The following is a 19,416-nucleotide window of genomic DNA, read 5'->3' on the forward strand; positions in this document are numbered from 1 at the left end:
AGGCACTGCCATTTCACTTTGTGTCTCTCTGTTGTATCCTTCATGTTGGGCAGACATGCCATTTCTGAGCAATTTCATCTAAGACTGCATGGGCTCCGTTGGACACTCATTTCTCCACTTTAATGACACGCTATTGAGATTGTCTAGAGTAACCGGGAGGGAGGATATGCCGACCGGGAGTTAATCCCTGTATAGGAGACCTAGAGGACTGACCAAATCCCAATCCTCTGCATGACTTTGTGAAGTCATGAAGCAGACGACACCTTCTCGCTTCTTACTCTGCTGAAGCCCTCGGCTGAAGGTCTCGGCCCTAGATAATTGGTAGGCTCTCCTTATGGAACTTAGTCTGGACCCTCACACATCCATATAGACCTACACAGAAGATGCCTCACTTTGAGGAGCAACTGTTAGCCTGTTGCAATGAAACATTGAAACCCTCAACCCATTTCCTATTAATGGGCGGCTTCAACCTACGGGCTGAAAATGACCAAGATCTTGGCTTTACATCTCTTAGCCATGCCCTCAAAGCGTTGGACCTCAGCCAACATGTTAAGACCGCCATTCACCAGGATGATAATATTGTTGACTGGATTCTGACCTTTAACATCAAAATCGCCTCCCTGATGATAAACATGTGCCTTTGGTCCGATCACAATATAATCTCTGTTGACTTACTATAACCTGCAAGCTCGTTACATGTACCCGAGCCGACCACAAAAATGATGGTAGCGAGAAATCTCAAGAATATTACCCCCGAAACTCTGGAAGATACCTTTATTCCTTATCTTGCGAATGTCTCACTGCATGGGGGCGTTGACCAACTCTCCCCTTTGCGAGAGAAAACCATAAAAGATAAAAACAGAAGAAACATCTGGTTTAATACAGAGATTATTGAAGCCAGGGAACACACACATTCCAGAGGACGGCTATGGCAGAAAAACCTCTATCTCAATACTTTACGTATATACAAGGAATCTGTTCACTTATACAGGCGAGCCATTCTAACTGCTAAACAAACCAGTTATAACGAAAGAATTTGCCAAGCCAACTCCCGCTCAAGGGAGCTTTTCTGTATCTTGGGAAATTAGAAGGCAAAGACAAGAGAACCATGAATGCAAAAAGTGATGCATGGTGCCAGGCAATTCAAGACAAATTGATAAAAAATATGTATCATGTCATCAGTCTATAAAAGCTTGTCTATTGAACCCAGAGTGCCCCCTTGCCGTGCCACCAGCTAAACCACCTATCCAACCTCAGGAAGACCAGGCATTGTTTTCCTTTTCACAGGTCTCTGAGAGTGAGGTCCAGACAGTTCTAGAGAGCATGAAACCCACATCTTGTCTGGGAGACATTTGTCCAGCCTCTGTGATCAGAGAGTCTGTTTCCCTCATACCATGGATCACCAGGATAATTAATGCCATCTCCCAGTCATACTTAAGGAGGCCTGGATCACCCGGCTCCTAAAAAAGGATGATGTTGACCCTGCGGTTACAACTAACTATCGCCAGTCACCAATGTCCAGTTCCTTCTTAAGATCCTGGACAAAATGGCCTATTTGCAGCTGCAGGAGTTTCTAGAAAAACATGATCTGCTGAGTGCCCTTCAATCAGGCTTCCAGGCCAGACACGGGATGGAGACAGCAGTTCTTGATTTAAAGTCAACCATATCGAGTATAATTGACGGCGGGCAACTCACACTTTTAATGCTTCTAGGTTTGTCCACCATGTTCGATCTCATAGACCACTCCCCTTCTCATCAAAAGGCTGTCTGAGCTCAGCCATTTCTCCAGAAATGCCGCCTCTTGGACGGAGTCCTTTCTGGCCCCCCGCGTGACCAGGGTTGCTGTAGAAGGCGCTTCAAGCATCTGCTGTCCATCAGACCTGTGGTGTACTGCCGGGAGCATGTCTCTCCCCTACCCTGTTCAATCTTTGCACCAGGTCATTTATAGACCTATTTCACAATATGGGTGTCCGATATGTGAACTATGTGGATGACACCCAGGTCTTGATGGAACTTTCGGGTGATTACACCAAGGATTCCCAGTTGGTGAAGGAAATCTTTGCCGCTATCCAATCCTGGATGTTAACAAACTCATTGGCACTTAACAACGATAAGACCGAGCTGCTTATTCTAGGCTCGGGAGCTAGGTTATAGAGGTTTGACTCTTTATATAACTGCTTCAGTATTGCTGCCTACTCAATTACTGTATCTTCCCGTGCAAAACCATGGGGGTAATCCTCGGTTCCCAGCTCACTTTTGACAAGCACACTGCACACTTACGTTCTTTGCGTGCCTATCTGAACTCCCTGCTCAGGCAAATTCACCCATATCTTTCTGAGAGGAATTGAGCACTGATTGCGTCCACATTGGTCAACTCCAAGTTAGATTATTGTAATAGTCTCTTAGCTGACATGTCCACTACTAACATCAAGAAATTGCAAATTTCTAAGAATAGACCGGTCCAGGCAGTTCGTGGGTTGGCAAGTTCCATCATATCTACCGAAGCGAGATGGGACCTACACTGGCTCCCAGTGAAAAACAGGATTCTTTCAAAATCCTTGGCCTTACCCAAACATCCCTCAATGGATCTGCGCCTAAATATCTAGCAGCTTGGCTTCGGAAGTCACCTGTCAAGAGAGCCATGTGTTCCAATAATTCACACCTTCTGGCCCTCCCACGCTACAAGCCTCAGGAATACAGTGGTGCTAGCTTTGATTGCTGGGCCCTCTGATCATGGATTGAACTTCCATTGGCACTAAGATCTATTTCCTGCTTGACACATTTCAAAAAAGCACTAAAGACCCATCTCTTTGACATTGGAGTGGACTAGTCCCCTGCCAGGACACCTCTCTCCGACGGCTATGACTCCCTCTTGTTCTTGGTTTTTACGTTTGTCCGTTTGTCCGTTTGTCTTGGTTTATTGTGTGCTCTGAGGCCTCTGGGCATGTGGCGCGTTACATAAAATAAAGTAAAGTAGAGCATACTACACCTTTTTGCTCCTTACTCTTCTGAAGCATATTACACTTTCTCACTTTGTACTTTGCTGAAGCATACTACACCTTCTCACTCCTTACTCCTTACTCTGCTGAAGCATACTACACCTTCACGCTCCTTACTCTGCTGAAGCACAGTACACTTTCTCGCTCCTTACTCCTTCCTCTGCTGAAGCATAGTACATTTTCTCGCTTCTTACTTTGCTGAAGCATACTACACCTTCTTGCTTCTTACTCTACTGATGCTGAAGCATACTACACCTTTTCGCTTATTCCTCTGCTGAAACATACTACACCTTCTCGCTTCTCACTCTGCTGAGCAAACTACACCTTCTCGCATCCTAGCTTGCTGAAGCATATTACACTTTCTCGCTTCTTACTTTGCTGAAGCATACTACACCTTCTCACTCCTTACTCCTTCCTCTGCTGAAGCATAGTACACCTTCTCGCTCCTTACTCTGCTGAAGCACAGTACACTTTCTCGCTCCTTACTCCTTCCTCTGCTGAAGCATAGTACATTTTCTCGCTTCTTACTTTGCTGAAGCATACTACACCTTCTTGCTTCTTACTCTGCTGATGCTGAAGCATACTACACCTTCTCGCTTATTCCTCTGCTGAAGCATACTACACCTTCTCGCTTCTCACTCTGCTGAGCAAACTACACCTTCTCGCATCTTAGCTTGCTGAAGCATATTTCACCTTCTTGCTCCTTATTCTGCTGAAGCATACTACACATTCTCGTTTATTAGTCTGCTGAAGAATTCTCCATCTTCTCGCTTCTTGGTCTACTGAAGCCCACTACACCTTCTCGCTTGTTAGTCTGCTGAAGCATACTACACCTTCTCCCTTCTTACTCTTCTGAAGCATACTGCACCTTCCCACTTCTTAGTCTACCGAAGCCCACTACACCTTCTCGCTTGTTAGTCTGCTGAAGCATAGTACACCTTCTCCCTTCTTACTCTTCTGAAGCATACTGCACCTTCCCACTTCTTAGTCTACTGAAGCCCACAACACCTTCTCGCTTCTTAGTCTACTGATGCCCACAACACCTTCTCGCTTCTTAGTCTACTGAAGCCCACTACACTGTCTCGCTTCTTAGTCTACTGAAGCATACTACACCTTCTCACTTCTCAGTCTGCTTACCTCTGACCTCCTGGCACAGGTTCGATGTGATGGTGTTGCTGTGGGTTGAGGTCCATTTAAAGGATGTCTCTGTACCAGTTTGTTAAAATGAGGGATGGCGTCATCTCTCTCTTTCACAAGTACAAGAACACACGACCTGCTAAGCGTGAAGAGCTGTGGTGAACCAGGCGAAGTGAAAGATCCAAGTCCTTCTTAATTATTTAAAGAAGATAGAACTCATCACACCCCTATATGCAACATATTCTGATTAAAGAAAAACGGGGGTTGCTGGATTTGTTACATCTTTAAAGAAATTCCACGGCCCTCTTTCAATCTTGTGAAGAAGCTCTCAGGGTGGACGTATCTGAATTTTGGGGCCAAAACACAGTGTGTCGACCTGTTCTTGATTAGCTATTACATCCTTGCTACTCATTTTCTGGAGGGATTAAATCCATGAGCAACAACGAGCTGCCCAGACTAACACATCTCTTCTTTGGAAGACTTTCAATTAGCTTAAAATTTGGGGGTAGTTCTTCTTTATTCTCCTTTTCTTAATAAACTTTAGCTATGTGCACTGTGAGAAACCTGAGGGTATTGCTGGAGCAATATAGGGCATGGGCTGCAGATCTGCAGTGAGATACACTGACAGAGCAGTGTGTAAAGACTCCAGTGATGGAACAGTAATGTGCATGCGCAGTGACTGATTCTGATGTGCCCTGTCCTGCGATGTGAGCCTCGCCCTACTGGCCATACTTACACATTGCTGCACTTTTATGGTGCATTCATCCTGATGTGGATCTGTTTATAATCTGTCAGCATCATCATGGCAGAAGTTAGCCTCCAGTCTTTGCCTAGTGGAGTCATAAGCATTGCTCTGCTATTGCGAATGCCCTGGCAAAGGGTATGAGAACTGGACAGAAGTAAACTACTCTGTCAACCTTCCATTCCCTGATTGTAGATCTCCTTATGCCTCATTCTATGGCATGAGGCTCTTTCCTGAGGTTGCTCCTTATAAGTGCCGTTCTTATCCACACTATGTTCACAATGTGCCAGAGAACCCAGATTAGGAAGCGTGTCAGTGGCAGTGCGGCCTATCCGCGTTGCCTAACATAGGTGGCAAAGAGATCTATGGTTAGCACGCATAGATTATCATTACTATTCTCTTAGTGCACCTACCAGTGTCTCTGTTTTTAACCACCTCTGTACCCGCCCATTCAATGGTGAGGGATCATGGGAGTTGTAGTCCAAAACATCTGGAGAGCCACGGGTTGCAGACCCCTGATCTAGATCCAGGCCTGGGGCTTATTTGTGTGGCACAGAGAGTGCAGAGGGGCCCTACATATATCAGTGTTCTGGAGAAGAAGGGCAAGCAGAGGTGAAGTGGCCTAAGGAGAAAGAGGCCAGTAGAGCAGAGGCAGTGTCAGCCACAAGTTAGCAGCGCAACACAAACCCGACTGTGCCCCAGGCCTCCTGGAGTCTGCCTCTGGGAGTAAAGAGTGAGAGATGAAAGGGCCTTCTGTGTGTGGGGCCCACCAGCAAAGTAAACTGCATCCGGAGGGCCGGGTGGGGTGAGAGGGGCCTCTGTTTGTAGGGCGGAACACGACATGCACTTTTTACCTGCTATAGACTTCGTTTTAGGCTTGTACTGTTTCAAATAAGCATGATACCTTCTTAAACAGATATTTAAAAAAAGAAACATAAGTTCACACTTTGATAAAGAGTGTTTATCAGGTACATGGCTATTCTCTGCACACTATTCTGCGCCCATTTAAACCTTTTCCTTTTCATCTTTACCTGACAGCTTAGTGTGTTGCAATGAAGTGGCAGTGAATTTTCCTTTGTCTTTCTTCCCTTTTCTTTGTTTAGTATTCCCTGGGAAACGACGTGCACGTGGACGTGAAAGGAAAAGGCAAAGGGACCCTCACAGTGAGTATGCGCTCATCTCGTGACGCCATAGGGCGGGCAGAGGTGTCATAAGGCATTTAATTAACCTTATCTAGGGGTTGCAGTTGTGACGTCCATGGCTCCCCACTCACACGCCCTGTATTCAGTTTGATCTCCCGCCTAGTTAGGGGGGTGAATGATGCCCCCTGCACGCCCATACACTTCAATGGGCTCTCACCCACCAAAAAAACAAAATTGTGTGTTTTCACCCACCCTGGGACCACAGAAGGTTGAGTGGTATGCACGTGGTGTGTGGTGAACACTGTAGCCGCAAATTATCAAGTGCTGTTGTTCTCTGAGCAGCGTGCAGTGCCTGGAGGTGTTAAAGTGCCTTTCGTGTTACGCTGTCTTGCGGTGCGAGGCGGCATATGTCACTTTTTTGTAACAAACCCTAGTGACTGGCTGGGCTGGTCCTACAATACAGCAGTTCTAGGATGCCTCCTAGAACATCACGAGCTACAGATACACGAGGGGCCGCCATTTTGGCACTAAAACACCCAGAGCCACTGCAATGACGTTTACCATTTTGCTACCCCTCACTCCACAGGCAAACCCATGTGCCCTGACTCTGCCATCCCACTCACCCAAGGGTGCCTTCCCCTCTTCACCTGCACATCTGTCCCACCACGTCCACAAGCTGCTGTTTATCCTTCATTTTTTAGATCTTATTTTCATAGCAAGGTCAAATCAAATCACATATACAGTCTACAACATTCAGGCAGGATTCGAAATGATGAGCAGCTCAGGCAGGGCTAGAGACACATATATCAGGCAGGATTAGGAAAAATCCCTGATATCAGTTAGAATTAGAAATAATTACCATCAGGCATCCTCCAAAATCCCACACTTCCCCCGCCCACAGACACACGCCTATGTGAGCCAGTTTACTGGGCCAATGTGGGCCCCCTTAATTCATACACTCGGCATCTGTAAAGGTTGTCAGAAGGAGGCTGCCGCTCTCTTCCAGGAACCCCACTGGCTGTCCGCCAGCACTGCCTGATCTGAATGTGGAGCAGCTGTTGGCATTGCTTGCAATATCTTTACACTGCTTCTACCCATATCCGTTCCACCTTCACTAAACCGAGCAGCAGGTCAGTGAACGTCGGGGGTGCTGGTGGTAGCTTCACTACCACCCAGGGGCGTTGCTAGGGGGGGGCTAAGGGGGCTATAGCCCCTGATCTTTTGGTTGTAGCCCCGGATAGAATCTCAGGAGCTACAGCCAAAAGACTAGCTAGCTCCCAGTCCCAACAGTTCCGACATCAGTTTAGCCCCGGGTCTTTTCCAGACCTAGCAACTCCCCTGCAGTACCACCACCCCTAGTTTGTGGATGATGATACCCGTTCTCGCACCCTCATTCCTGGCATCAGAGATGGCAAAGAATTACCTTTTGCTCGGCCGTGCATTGCTGGCCAAGTGGAGGGAACTGGGATGGCTGGGAGGGGAGAAGGAGTGGGACTGCCCCCACCAGCACTAAGCAGGCGGTATGCTACACCAATCACTACCTGGCGGTGCAGCTGAGTTCTTCCGCCAGGCTGATTACCACCGATGAGCCACTATCAGCGCTGAAGGTAAAAATAAGTGGCTCTGCCTCCCAACTTGGCTGCCAGAGGGTGGAGCAGAGACGTGGAGCTCTCCATCCATTTGTTTCCTCTAGCACGCTGTGCAGATGGGAATATTACTGGCCAATGTTCTTTATAATGTGCCATTTTCCACAAACCCTGCATCAAAAATCCCCCCTAATACTCTTCACTTTGTTGTGTAAAGTTTGTATTTCATGAAGGTGAACCATAATAACACTTCCCTGACGCACTAAAGAGTTATAGCACTCTTATAAATAGTGCAAGCGTTATTCACACAGAGAAAGATCATCACAGGCAGAAGAAGCTCAAACCTCCCGCACATACAGGAAAAGTGAACGTATATGGAAAGCCTCATAGCAAGTGACCCCCGCACAAGGAACAGATATAGTACAGGAGGCAGTGTTGAAAGCTTTGATCACACACTGGACAGGTACATCATGGCCAGCAAAACTGCCAGCTTCCCTCACAGGCACCCATAACATGTACAGCCTCGGCAGCAGAGCTGCACAATTCCCAAAAGCACATGCATTCCTCACAAGTACAGTCCATACAGTTACTAAGTGGGCAGGACTATCACAGTATTGTGTCATAGGCAGGGCCAGTCAATGTGTGGGGATGGGCCATTAATCACCTTAACCAAAAACAGGTCCACCTTTTTAGAAGCGAGCGCACAGTTATACATAAAGCAAATGTATTGTACAAAAGCTCTGGGGAGTGGTTAGATGGTGTTGCAGGACCAAAGTAACCCAAATCTCAACAATACAACATCAGTTGGCAGTCTATATACCTTTTGCAACAATTTTAAACACTCCCAGATACTTTAGTACAAGCCACCCCCAAATATGATTGGACAAAACTTTTTCAAAGAAATCCGCTCTTTCCCAATTTTTCCATTTCCATTGGCCAGTCTTATCTTCACTATCATCTTCAGATCATATTCAAAACACACCTCTTCTTGGGATTCGTTGTAGTAGGTCATGGTGTTGGTACATGGTTAAACATTAGTTTTGAAAACATAATTCATTGCTAGCAATAACTGGCCTAAGGCCTTTAACTTTAAGTATGATTGCACATGATCCTGCTGACGTATTTTGGCAAAATAGAGGATGGTCTGCATAAACAGGATTTTCTTTGAACTACAGATTGTGATCTCCATTCCAAAGACTCCTGGTACCTTAAAAAAGACCTTCTAATTTATGCGGCCATGTACAATCTCTGATGACCTGGAAAAAGACTTAACCGTTGGACCCTGGCCTCTGGCCTCATGTATATTACCACAAAATAAATGACTAACCCCCTCTAAAGATTTTATACAAAGGGAAAGATAACATCTGTTCCCTTGCACCAACTGTAAACCTTGCCCTGTTCGTACGACTTTCTTACTAGGTAACTAATTCTCTTTTCCGTCAAGAATGTGCCTGCTACTTAGAATGCATTTGTAACAGCTAACTGTGGAGAAAAGCACCCCATTGTGTGGATTTATGTTTGTGTTACATTTGCAGTTTTAATATTGTATCCTTCTACGTGAATGAAGATCTAATATGTATAAATTCTAAATAATTGCAACACTAGAAGTAACATTTAATTAACTCCATTTGATTCATATGGATTTGCAACACTATGCCAGTTACCCCCTCATCATCAGTATGGTGTGCGCAACATGAATCCCTCGTAATAAAGGGGACCCTCCTTGGCCACCGCGACATTCCCCCCTTTAGTTAATAATTTAACTAACAAATGATAATCATCTTCTTGGGGAATATCTCTACAACCATCTCTCACCCTGGTCTCAATATGAGCCTACTCCTCCACAGAATCAACCCCACTCGTCCTCCCACCATTTCCTCAATATACCCATCGCTCCACAGAAGCATGCCAATTTGGTGGAGGAAACAAAACAGCTTCAATTTGAGTACCTGTATGGGATGAAGTAGTGGTGGCCCTAGTCTTGGACAGGGTGACGATCATCATGGCTGCACATGTTGGTACCTGAGCAGAGCAACAACGTAGGATGAATTGGCAGGAACAAAAACGAATAAGTAAAAAGCCATAAATAGACATCAGAATCTTCACACCAAGGCTCAACAAGGGAGGTACCCATGAAAAAAGCCAATCCATGAGTTGTTGGTGATCCTAGCCCCAGTTTTCCACAATCACTTTCCGTTTATTCCGAGCAGCAATAGTTCTGGTGAGAGTGCCATTTTCAGTGTCATTGGGAGGCACAAATGTACAGCAGGTTCTGCCGATTTTCCAGCATACTCTATCCTCCAATGCTGTCAAGAGGTTGAGTATGTACCAGTTTTGCAAAGTTATGAGCCTCAATGTCCTTAATTCTCCCTTAATGGCACCTGGAGCCATTTGGCATTTGCCGCTGCTTAGACGGCAGGTGCCAGGAGGGAGGTAAACAATGTTTTGGTGTGGCTAAACAGCCGATATTGATCAGGAATGTCTGCTAAGGCCTGTGATGATGCTGCAGAGAGGTAGTTGGACGTTTACCTTCATTGTAATTGTCTGGGATTTTCACCATTAAACATAGTCTCCCATTTGTCTATATATGGTGGTGAAGAGGTCAAAAGGGGCATAGGGGATGAGGGGGGCACAGATGTAATATCAGACATTGGATGGGCCAAAATGAGGTGCTCTTCAGGGATCACAAGGACGGGCGCATGAAGGGTAGAGAGACTACCACTCCTCAACCAGGCTGTAGGCAACTGCTTTTATGCACTCTGTCCACAGATCCAAAGGTTATTGAGAAGGACAGCCATACCTCCAGAAAAACTACCCCTCACTGATGAGGCCCAACAAGGCTGAAACACGTGTCTGGGGTTGCTGGTGGTACACTTGTTGAGAAGAGAATTGCCATAGCATTTTGGTGCTGGACTAGCCATGTGGGCGGGACAAAGTCTGATATGCAAATGGTTATTTCTCACTGTCAAAAGTACAGTGAGTTAAAGCGCGGCTGAGGACTCTCAAGTGGGTACCTTCTCAAAGAACAGGTCATTTAGCCGTGTTCATTCTCGCAGAGGGGCGCCTATGACTATTTGTTGACATGTGAGCAGTCCCTGCTCTGCCACTGGTGGTGTATGGATGGAGTGTGAGCAGGTCCTACACTGGCACTGGTGGTGTATGAAATACATGTGAGCAGAACCTACACTGGCACTGGTGCTGTATGGAAGGCATATAAGCAGGCTCGGCTTTGGCACTGGTGGTGTATAGAAGGAGTGAGAGCAGGCCCTGCTCTGGCACTGATGCTGTATGGAAAGAGTGAGAGCAGGTCCTACACTGGCACTGGGGCTGTATGGAAGGCATATAAGCAGGCTCGGCTTTGGCACTGGTGGTGTATAGAAGTGTTGTGAGCAGGCCCTGCTCTGGCACTGGTGCTGTATGGAAGGAGTGAGAGCAGGTCCTACACTGGTACTGGTGGTGTATCTGGTGTATAGAAGGCATGTAAGCAGGCCTGGCTTTGGCATTCATGGTGTAAGCAGGTCCACCTCTGGTACTACCGGTGAATAAAAGGAGTGTGAGCTGGATCAGCTGCGGCACTTGTGGTGTATGTAAAACTTGTGAGCGGGAACAGCTCTTATGAGTGCTGTGTGCATGCAAGGCATGTGAGCAGACTAAGCTCTGGCACTGGTGGTGTGTGCAAGGCCTGTGAGCCAGTCCATCACCGGCAGTGGTAGAAAGGGTAGGTGTTGACCCACTTCTGGAAGTGGAGGTCTCGGCTCTCGCTGGAACCCATCCAACGAGTACAACTTTGTTTCTTTCCCTTTCTTTCAGATTCTGAAGCTGTTCAATGTGATGCAGGTCGAGAACACCACCTGCCAGGAGCTCAAGCTGGACATGGAGGTGACCGAAGAGGTCCAAGAGGCTGGTAAGTCATGGCATAGCTCCCTGGCGATGGGGAGCGAACGCTGTTGAGATGAAGTTGGGCGATCTATGGTTCTGGGGCCGAGGCTGCCATGAGTGGAGTGGCGGGTTATACGCTCACTGAGTGATTGGACACCACTGGGATTATGCCAGTTGTGGGTAGGGGTTCAGGATCACTATCCCACCTTGGAGATAGGAACTCGGGTGATTAGTGATTTTGAATTCTATTCAGAAGTAGCAGACTGGAGGGTGGCAGTGCATTTTAATATTTCTTATTAGATTGGAGATTATTTCGTGGGAGGGTCCTGCTGCCCCCAGTGCATGCAACTACTATGAAGGCACCCTGACTACCATGTCAGCTGAGAAGACGGTCAAACATATCAACCAACAGCAATTCATTGTATGTTAGCCAATAACATTGTCCAACTGCAAAACTGGAATCACCCAGAGATGCCAACTGTTAACACTGCCCAGCATGCCAGTGAAAATACCTATCTCAAATGCCAGTTAATAGCACTGCCAACAGAGCCAATAGCACTGCTAGACTAATGATTATAATGTTGGGCAGGCTAGCCGATAATGGTGTCCAACACGCTAGCAGTTCATATTGTCCACCCTACCAGATGATAACACTGTCCAGCATGCTCGCCAATAAAACTGTCCCCACATCAACAAAATGGTGCACCATGACTGCCAATAAAACTGTCCCGACAGCAACAGAAATTGCCCAACAGGCCTACCAATTAATCTGTCCCCACAGCAACAAAATGGCCCAACATGCCAGCCAATAAAACTGTCCCCACAGCAACAAAATGGCCCACCATGCCTGCCAATAAAACTGGCCCTACAGCAACAAAATGGCCCACCATGTCTGCCAATAAAAGTGTCCCCACAGTAACAAAATGGCCCGCCATGCCTGCCAATAAAACGATTACATACCTGCCCGCAACACCGTCAAACATACCTGTTCTGGGTCATGAATACTTGTACATTAAAGTGTGTCCCAGTCCCAAAACCACAAATCACCAGACAGTCTTTTTACTTTGATGTTTTTTTTTTTAAAGGCATCCCCAACCCTGCCGCAGAAATCCCCTTCTCCAATCCTGCTCTCAGTTGGAAGGCCAAAGCAAGCGATTTGGGCAGCTCCAGATTCCGGTTTCGCCATCCCCAACAATGTCTTCGTTTCACAGCCTGTCACATTTCTGCTGGCATAGGGCGTGGTCACCTGGGCCTCGAGAGCCTCAAGTACGTCACTCCAGAAGTTGCGCCCTCGAAAGATGGCTGCACCCAGTAGAAGACAGGGGCGTTTTTAGAGACCCTCCTTTAAATCTTTGTAAAAGGCCCCAAGGTGGTCCAATCCGCGAATATTTGCTATATCGTGGACTAGAATTCCTTTTAAATTTTTGGTGGCATGGCCCATAAATGAAAAGTAACATTTCCTTACGAACTTAAGGCTTGCGTAAAAGTGCCTGTATTTTTTTTTTTGCATTTCTTTTCTTATTTATGTCTGAAATGTTACCATCTAATTTTCTGCTTTTTTATTTCTTTTTTTTTTAAAACTTTATTTAATGATTGTGGTACATGACATTGCAGCAACATTTTGTATACATCCATAACAGCGACATTAAATTCGGTTATGTAACAAGGTGCGCGGTATTACTGATTAAACACATTGCTGGGCCCTGCCGGGCTGTTACTGGCCGAGTTCGCTTCGCATAGGTACATTCTAAACGGGCCCCAAATGTCTTTCGGCTTAAATGAGTTCGGAAGTGACATTACATAGTGTTCTTCACATTCATTCACATACATCAATTCCTTAAGAAAGTGGCTCACTTTTGGTGCCTGTGCACTCTTCCATTTTTGCAGCATGCATTTTTTCACCACCACGCATGCAATATTAAAAAGCCTTCTGATTACCTCCGACTGTTTACCAATATCCCCAAACAGATATTTTTGTGGTGTGAGGTCTGCCGGTATCAGGGTTACTTCTTCTAGGATATTCGCCACCTCGCCCCAGAATACACATATGCGAGGGCAGCTCCAGTACATGTGTATCGAATCTGCCTGCTCCGCCCCACATTTCTGACACCCACCGGGACTGTTATTTGTAAATTTCACAATTTTTTGGGGGGTGTAGTGTAGCTTGTTCAACACTTTAAATTGGATCAGCCGAAGGCCTGCGTTCATGGACACCCTCTTGGTCAATTCACAGTACCTCTCCCAGGTTCTGTCAGTTATGGTAGCACCCAGATCCATTTCCCAGGAGGACTTAATCTTGTTTACCGTTGGAGTGTTGGCCTGCACAGCCATGTATAGCCTGTTCCCGACCGGGTCGACATGATCACCAGGCACGGGTGTGGTGGGGGTTCGTTTGGGAACATTGGCCACCTAGCCTTAAAAGCCATTCTCATTCTATAGTATTGTAATATCATCAATTGGTCACTTCCCATCCCTGTTTTGAACTCTTCCACCGTTATAAATTTGCCTTTAGGGAATATGTCTTTAATTTTAAATTCTTCCCCCGGATGCCATTTTTGCTGTATATCTGGATCATATGTGGGTGCGATACCGGGGAAGTTCCAGAATGGGGCCTCCGCATAGTAAGGTGTCTCCAACCCGAGCCTACGGTAAAGTTTGGACCATGCCTGCGCTGTTGTAATGACTGGGTCAAATGGACACTCATCTCTGTGTTTACCTTTGAAAATGATTGACCTTAAGTCGGTTGGGCGTGCGGCGTGCTTTTCTAAACAAATGTGGGGTGAGGTGTCCTGTTCATCATACCAGTGCTTAACGAACTGGGCCTGTGCCACTAGATAATACAATTCAAAGTCAGGAGCTGCTATGCCACCTTTGTTATAAGGTTCCACCATTTTTTCCCACTTCATTCTGGCCGCCCCCCCGCACCAGACGAACTCCACCGCCATGGATCTGAGAGTGTCAAAGAACCGCCTACCAGGCCATATCGGAATGTTGGTAAATATATATAGCAGCTTGGGAACAATGACCATTTTCAATATAGCTACCCAGCCAATAAGTGAAATGTGAAGCTTAGCCCAGAAGCAGAGTTTCATGGAAATTGTGTTCAATAGAGAGTCGTGATTGTTCGCGAGTAAAGACGTTCTGTCTCCCGACACGATAACCCCCAGGTATCTTATTTTGTCCGGGGACCATTGTAGGCCGTGCAAGTTGTTTGGACATCTAGTAGCGGGGGTCAGGGGAAAGATTTCAGATTTAGAGTTATTAGTTTTGCATCCCGAGTATTCTGCAAATTTATGCACTGCCTCCATCACTGGCCCCAAATGTGTGTCTGGTTCTCGGATGTATAATAGGGCGTCATCCGCATATAGTGATATTGATTGGGTCAGGCCCGCCATCCATATACCCCTCTGTCCCTGGTGCTCCCTAATTGCTGCTGCGATTGGTTCCATAGTAAGGGCGAACAGTATGGGGGAGAACGGGCAGCCCTGTCTTGTACCCCTACCCAGCTCAAACCATTCTGACATGGTGCGGTTGGTCAATACCTTAGCTCCCGGGTTAGTGTATAATACCTTAACACACTTTAGGAAGTATGGGCCTAGTCCAAACTTCTCAAGCACCATGAACAGGTATTTCCATGACACCGAGCCAAACGCCTTTTCGGCATCTAGAGACACGACCACCGCCTGTGCTTCTGGCTTAATCTGGGCCATGACACCAAATAACCTGCGTAGATTCAGTGCCATCGACCTGGTGGGGACAAATCCGCATTGGTCTGGGTGTACCAACCCTGGCATGTTAGGCAGGAGTCTAGTGGCCAGAATCTTTGCAAATACCTTAGCATCACAGTTTATAAGGGATAAGGGCCGGTAGGAGGACATCTCAGTGGGGGGTCACCTGGGCTTAGGGAGTACCGTTATTATGGCCTCTCTCATGGACGTTGGAAGTGTTCCTACTTCTATGGCCTCCTCCCATACGGACAGCAATATCAGGGCAAGCTCCTCACTGAGCTCCTTATATAAATCAACCCCCAGTCCGTCTGAGCCGGGAGCCTTTCCGTTGGCCAGTGATTTAATCGCTTCCTTTATTTCCTCAACCGTCAGGGCCTGGTCAAGCAGCAGTTTATTTTCTGTTGTCAGCATCAGGAGCGTGATAGTATCCAAGTATTTCCTGATGTCCTTGAGGGTTTTCAGATCATGATTGGCATATAGTTCTGTATAAAAAAGGGAGAATTCTCTATTTATGCCCTCCTCACTTGTTGTTACCGTGCCGTCACCCGCTACTATGCTGGAAATCGTAGTGTGGCATCTCTCTGCTTTCAGTAGGTTAGCTAGGGTGCGACCCGCCCTGTTCCCTTCGCCATACCGGCGTGCTCTGGCTGGAGTAGCCATATACAGCAATTTCCTGGTAGCTAGTTTATTGAGTTCTTGTAGGTTACTATTAATGTCTGCAAGGGTGTATCATTGTTCTAACTCCCCCAGCCGTCTCTCTATCTCTGCCAGTATCCCCCTGACCGCCTTCAACAGCCCCGTGGATTTGGAAATCAGGATCCCCCTCACTCATGCCTTAAATTTCTCCCATAAAATCGCAGGGCTATTGACTGAGTCTTTATTAGTTTCAAGGAAAAATTCAACCTCGGTATGCAATTCCTCTGCCACTGCAGGGTCCTTAAGGATGTTGGGAGGTATTCTCCATCTCCTGACCGGGGGCCTAAGGTTTCCTAGAGTCATGTCTAACAGGATAGGGGAGTGGTCCGACAGGGTGCGGGGAAATATTTCTCTATTGTCAACTTGGTTCATGAGAGATGCGGACACCAGCCAGTAATCTATGCGGGATTCGATGTCATGCACTGAGGAGTAAAAGGAATATTGTCTTTTTTGGGGGTGCAGTGTTCTCCAGGCATCTACCAGTATTAGTTGCGTTATGATTTGCTGTAAAGTACTAGCTGTTTTTGAGGGATTCCTGTGTTTGGAGCTGGAGCGGTCTAGGGTACTATCTAATATGGTATTGAAATCTCCCCCCACAGTACTTGCTTGCTTCCAGAGAAGCCAACCTCTTGCATTACATTTGTGTAGAAGTCAGGGTCGTCCACGTTTGGACCATACGTGTTCATCAATATCAGGTCTTCCCCCGCAATACTCCCCCACACTATTACGTAGCGTCCCAGAGGGTCTATTTTACTTCTCTTAAATTGGAATCCAACGGATGGGTGAATCAGGACAAGGACACCTGTGAAGAGTATTCTGTATAGTATCTATGCTTACCCCACCCTTTCAAGAACTCAGTATTAACCTTCTGGAGAGCATGCGTTTCTTGTAACATGACAATCTGAAGATGATGACGAGTAATATAGGCTCCCACCTTGTTCAATTTGGCTCGGTTGTTCAGACCACGGACGTTCCACGTTAAAAGTTTTAATCTAAGCCCTCGGGCTGTCCTAACAGGGTTAGCCATGTCTGTATACCCATGCTGCGTCTCTTAACTTGCTGTTACTCAGGGGAGTTCCATGTGCTGCAATGTCCCCACGATTTTTAACTAGTAGGACTCCTTCAACTGAGTCCCAAATCCTCAACTCCCCCCACCCCTCCTCACACTGCTCAACAGAGCTGAACATCCTGTGATATTTTGTTCCCCCACCCACATCATCACCTCCAACTTGACGATGCTGCCCCATAACGTTCATACCCTTAAACTGGTGGAGCCTTCCTGAGGGACGCTCATTGCACACACCTGGTTTGCCCCGACGGAGGCTCACGGCTCAGTTGATCATAAGTTTTCATTCAGTCCGTCTATTTTGCAGAGTTTTCTTTTCCCTGATCGATAGGGAGTCCACAATCCTCCTCTAAGCAAAAAGGGAGGGTTTTTTTCCCCTTCCTGGTTTCGTACCCCTGTTAGGGGTGGATGTTTTACTCCGGTTAGTCCACTGAATCTGGTATCTCATCTCCAGGCCGTGGTCTGGCATTCTGGTTGACTGTCCGGTCTCTGGGAGGCAATGGGATGGAGGCCTCTATGTATGTCATGGCTTCTGTGGGGTTTTCGAAAAAGTGAGCTCTCCCACCATGTTGGATTCTCATTTTCGCTGGGAAGATGAGGGCGTACGGTACGTTACGTATTCGCAATTGTTTTTAAACCAGTTCATAGGACCGCCTCTGTGCCTGTATGCCAGTCCGGATATATATGAATTCTGTTATGTTCAAAATGTAGAGTGCCTTTCTCTCTGGACAGTCTGGGTATCAGGTCCCTATCTCTGTAGTTAAGGAGACATGCTATTATGGTGTGGGGAGGTGCCCCAGGCTTTGGGACTGGTGCCAACATATGGTGGGCCCTCTCTACAAGGAAATGTTCGGAGAAGGAATCTGCTCCCAGGATATTCCACTTGTCTCTCCATATCGCCTTTGCCGAAAGTTTCCGTAATCCCAACAATTCAGATATTGTTCTTTCGAGATCTTAACCCTAAGTCTTCGCACTTATTTTGAGTTTTTCGTAGCTCTGTCTGGAGGTGGGATATGTCACGACAATGCTGTGCGATTGTATCTTCGTTCGTGCTTATCCTGCTCTCGGCTTCTGTGATGCGCACGCTCTCCTTCTCCACTCGATCCTTCAGGGACCCAATTCTTGCGACTATGTCGTCCAGCTTGACGTTGACTGCCATAAAACCATTCTGAACCAGTGTTGCCAGGCGGTCCAGGGGATCATCCCCTTGTTTGTTGTGGTCCTGTGGCTCCCCCTTAGCCGCCCTGTGTGGCTGGGAGCTGGCAAAGATGTCCATCGGGCCGGTCTTTTTCCCTCCTGTACCTTTCCTCTCAGTGCGTCCCATGTGATGTAGCGTACGGCCTTTGAGTGGACTGTGTCCTCCCACGTAGTATAGACTGCCGTTTGAGTGTTCAAGGACGGGCAAAAGGGCGGGTGATGTGGAAGCGTTTGGCCTACTTCGCACCCTCCTCCCTCCGGGTGTTTAGGCTATTTATTTGTGCCTTGTACAGGGCCAGGATCTTCGCCGGCCGGTCCCGAAAGTTTGATCACATAGACTGCCCCCACACAGCTCTCAGCGGGTTGTCCCTCCTGCACCACTCCAGGATTGATGGGGTCCTACTCAGCAAAAGCCGCCCAGTTCTGCCTGTGTATGCCAGGATGTTAGCAGTGCGCTCGTTACCACACCTCGTATGTGGTAATATTATCCTGTTCTGCGAGCCCCGCCAAGCGCCGGGGGGGGGAACGCAACCTTCTGCGTCCCCTCAGCAGTGGCAACCCCACGAGAGCAGCCTCAGCGGTCTCCGCCGAATTCTATACGGTGTGCACCCGGCATTGTGGTCACTCAATTTAGTACTGGCAACAGTCCCTGATAGCTGGCACAGAGCTTCCCCCTGCTCTCTCCCGGGGGTTATGGCGTGGCACTGGCAGTGGTCGTTGTGGGTGAGGACCTGCCCGCCCCGCTGCACTTACTTGAGGTGGAGGGGTGTGCGACACGGCCCCCCGCGTGTCTCAGCGTTGCTTCCTTGAACTCTTCTCAATCTCTTCTCAATCCGCCAGCCCGGGAGTCACAGGGGCTGGTCCGACGGCGGCTGCAGCGCCGCGCGTATGACGGCCGTGAGAGCCGTGGGAGGACCTTCAGTTGTTCAATCGGCCTTCCGCATTACTCTCCCGATGGAAGCAGCTGCAGGTGCTGGTGTTCTCTGTCTGCGGTCCCCTCCGCACCCCAATCCGAGGACGGCTGTGGTTTCCTCCACTTTTCAGGCGACACAGTGCGAGTTCACTGCTGCGCCCCTCCCCCAGTGCAGCCCACTCTGCCTGGCGTGCCTCCGGCACACAGTGGATATTCTGTGGAGCCGGTGGGCGGCCGCGTCGGCACCTCAAGTCCGCCAAAATGCCTCCAGGCTGATATCACGAGTTTTCTGTGGTGTGATGCCTCGATTTTTCGGGTGTTTGCTCCGAAG

At 47.6% G+C, this 19,416-nt stretch overlaps 1 protein-coding gene across 1 annotated transcript in view; it reads left to right on the forward strand.

Annotated features, from left to right (window-relative positions):
• Positions 1 to 19,416, forward strand: part of LOC138521816 (complement C4-B-like) — a 528,615-nt gene that overhangs the window by 429,299 nt on the left and 79,900 nt on the right. The window contains exons 31-32 of the mRNA XM_069634932.1: positions 5,982 to 6,041; positions 11,417 to 11,510. Of these exons, the coding sequence (XP_069491033.1) occupies positions 5,982 to 6,041; positions 11,417 to 11,510 (154 nt within the window). The remainder of the gene's footprint in view (positions 1 to 5,981; positions 6,042 to 11,416; positions 11,511 to 19,416) is intronic.

This window comes from Ambystoma mexicanum, chromosome 13, assembly GCF_040938575.1.
Source record: "Ambystoma mexicanum isolate Mex_15411 chromosome 13, UKY_AmexF1_1, whole genome shotgun sequence".
NCBI classification, from domain to species: domain Eukaryota; kingdom Metazoa; phylum Chordata; class Amphibia; order Caudata; family Ambystomatidae; genus Ambystoma; species Ambystoma mexicanum.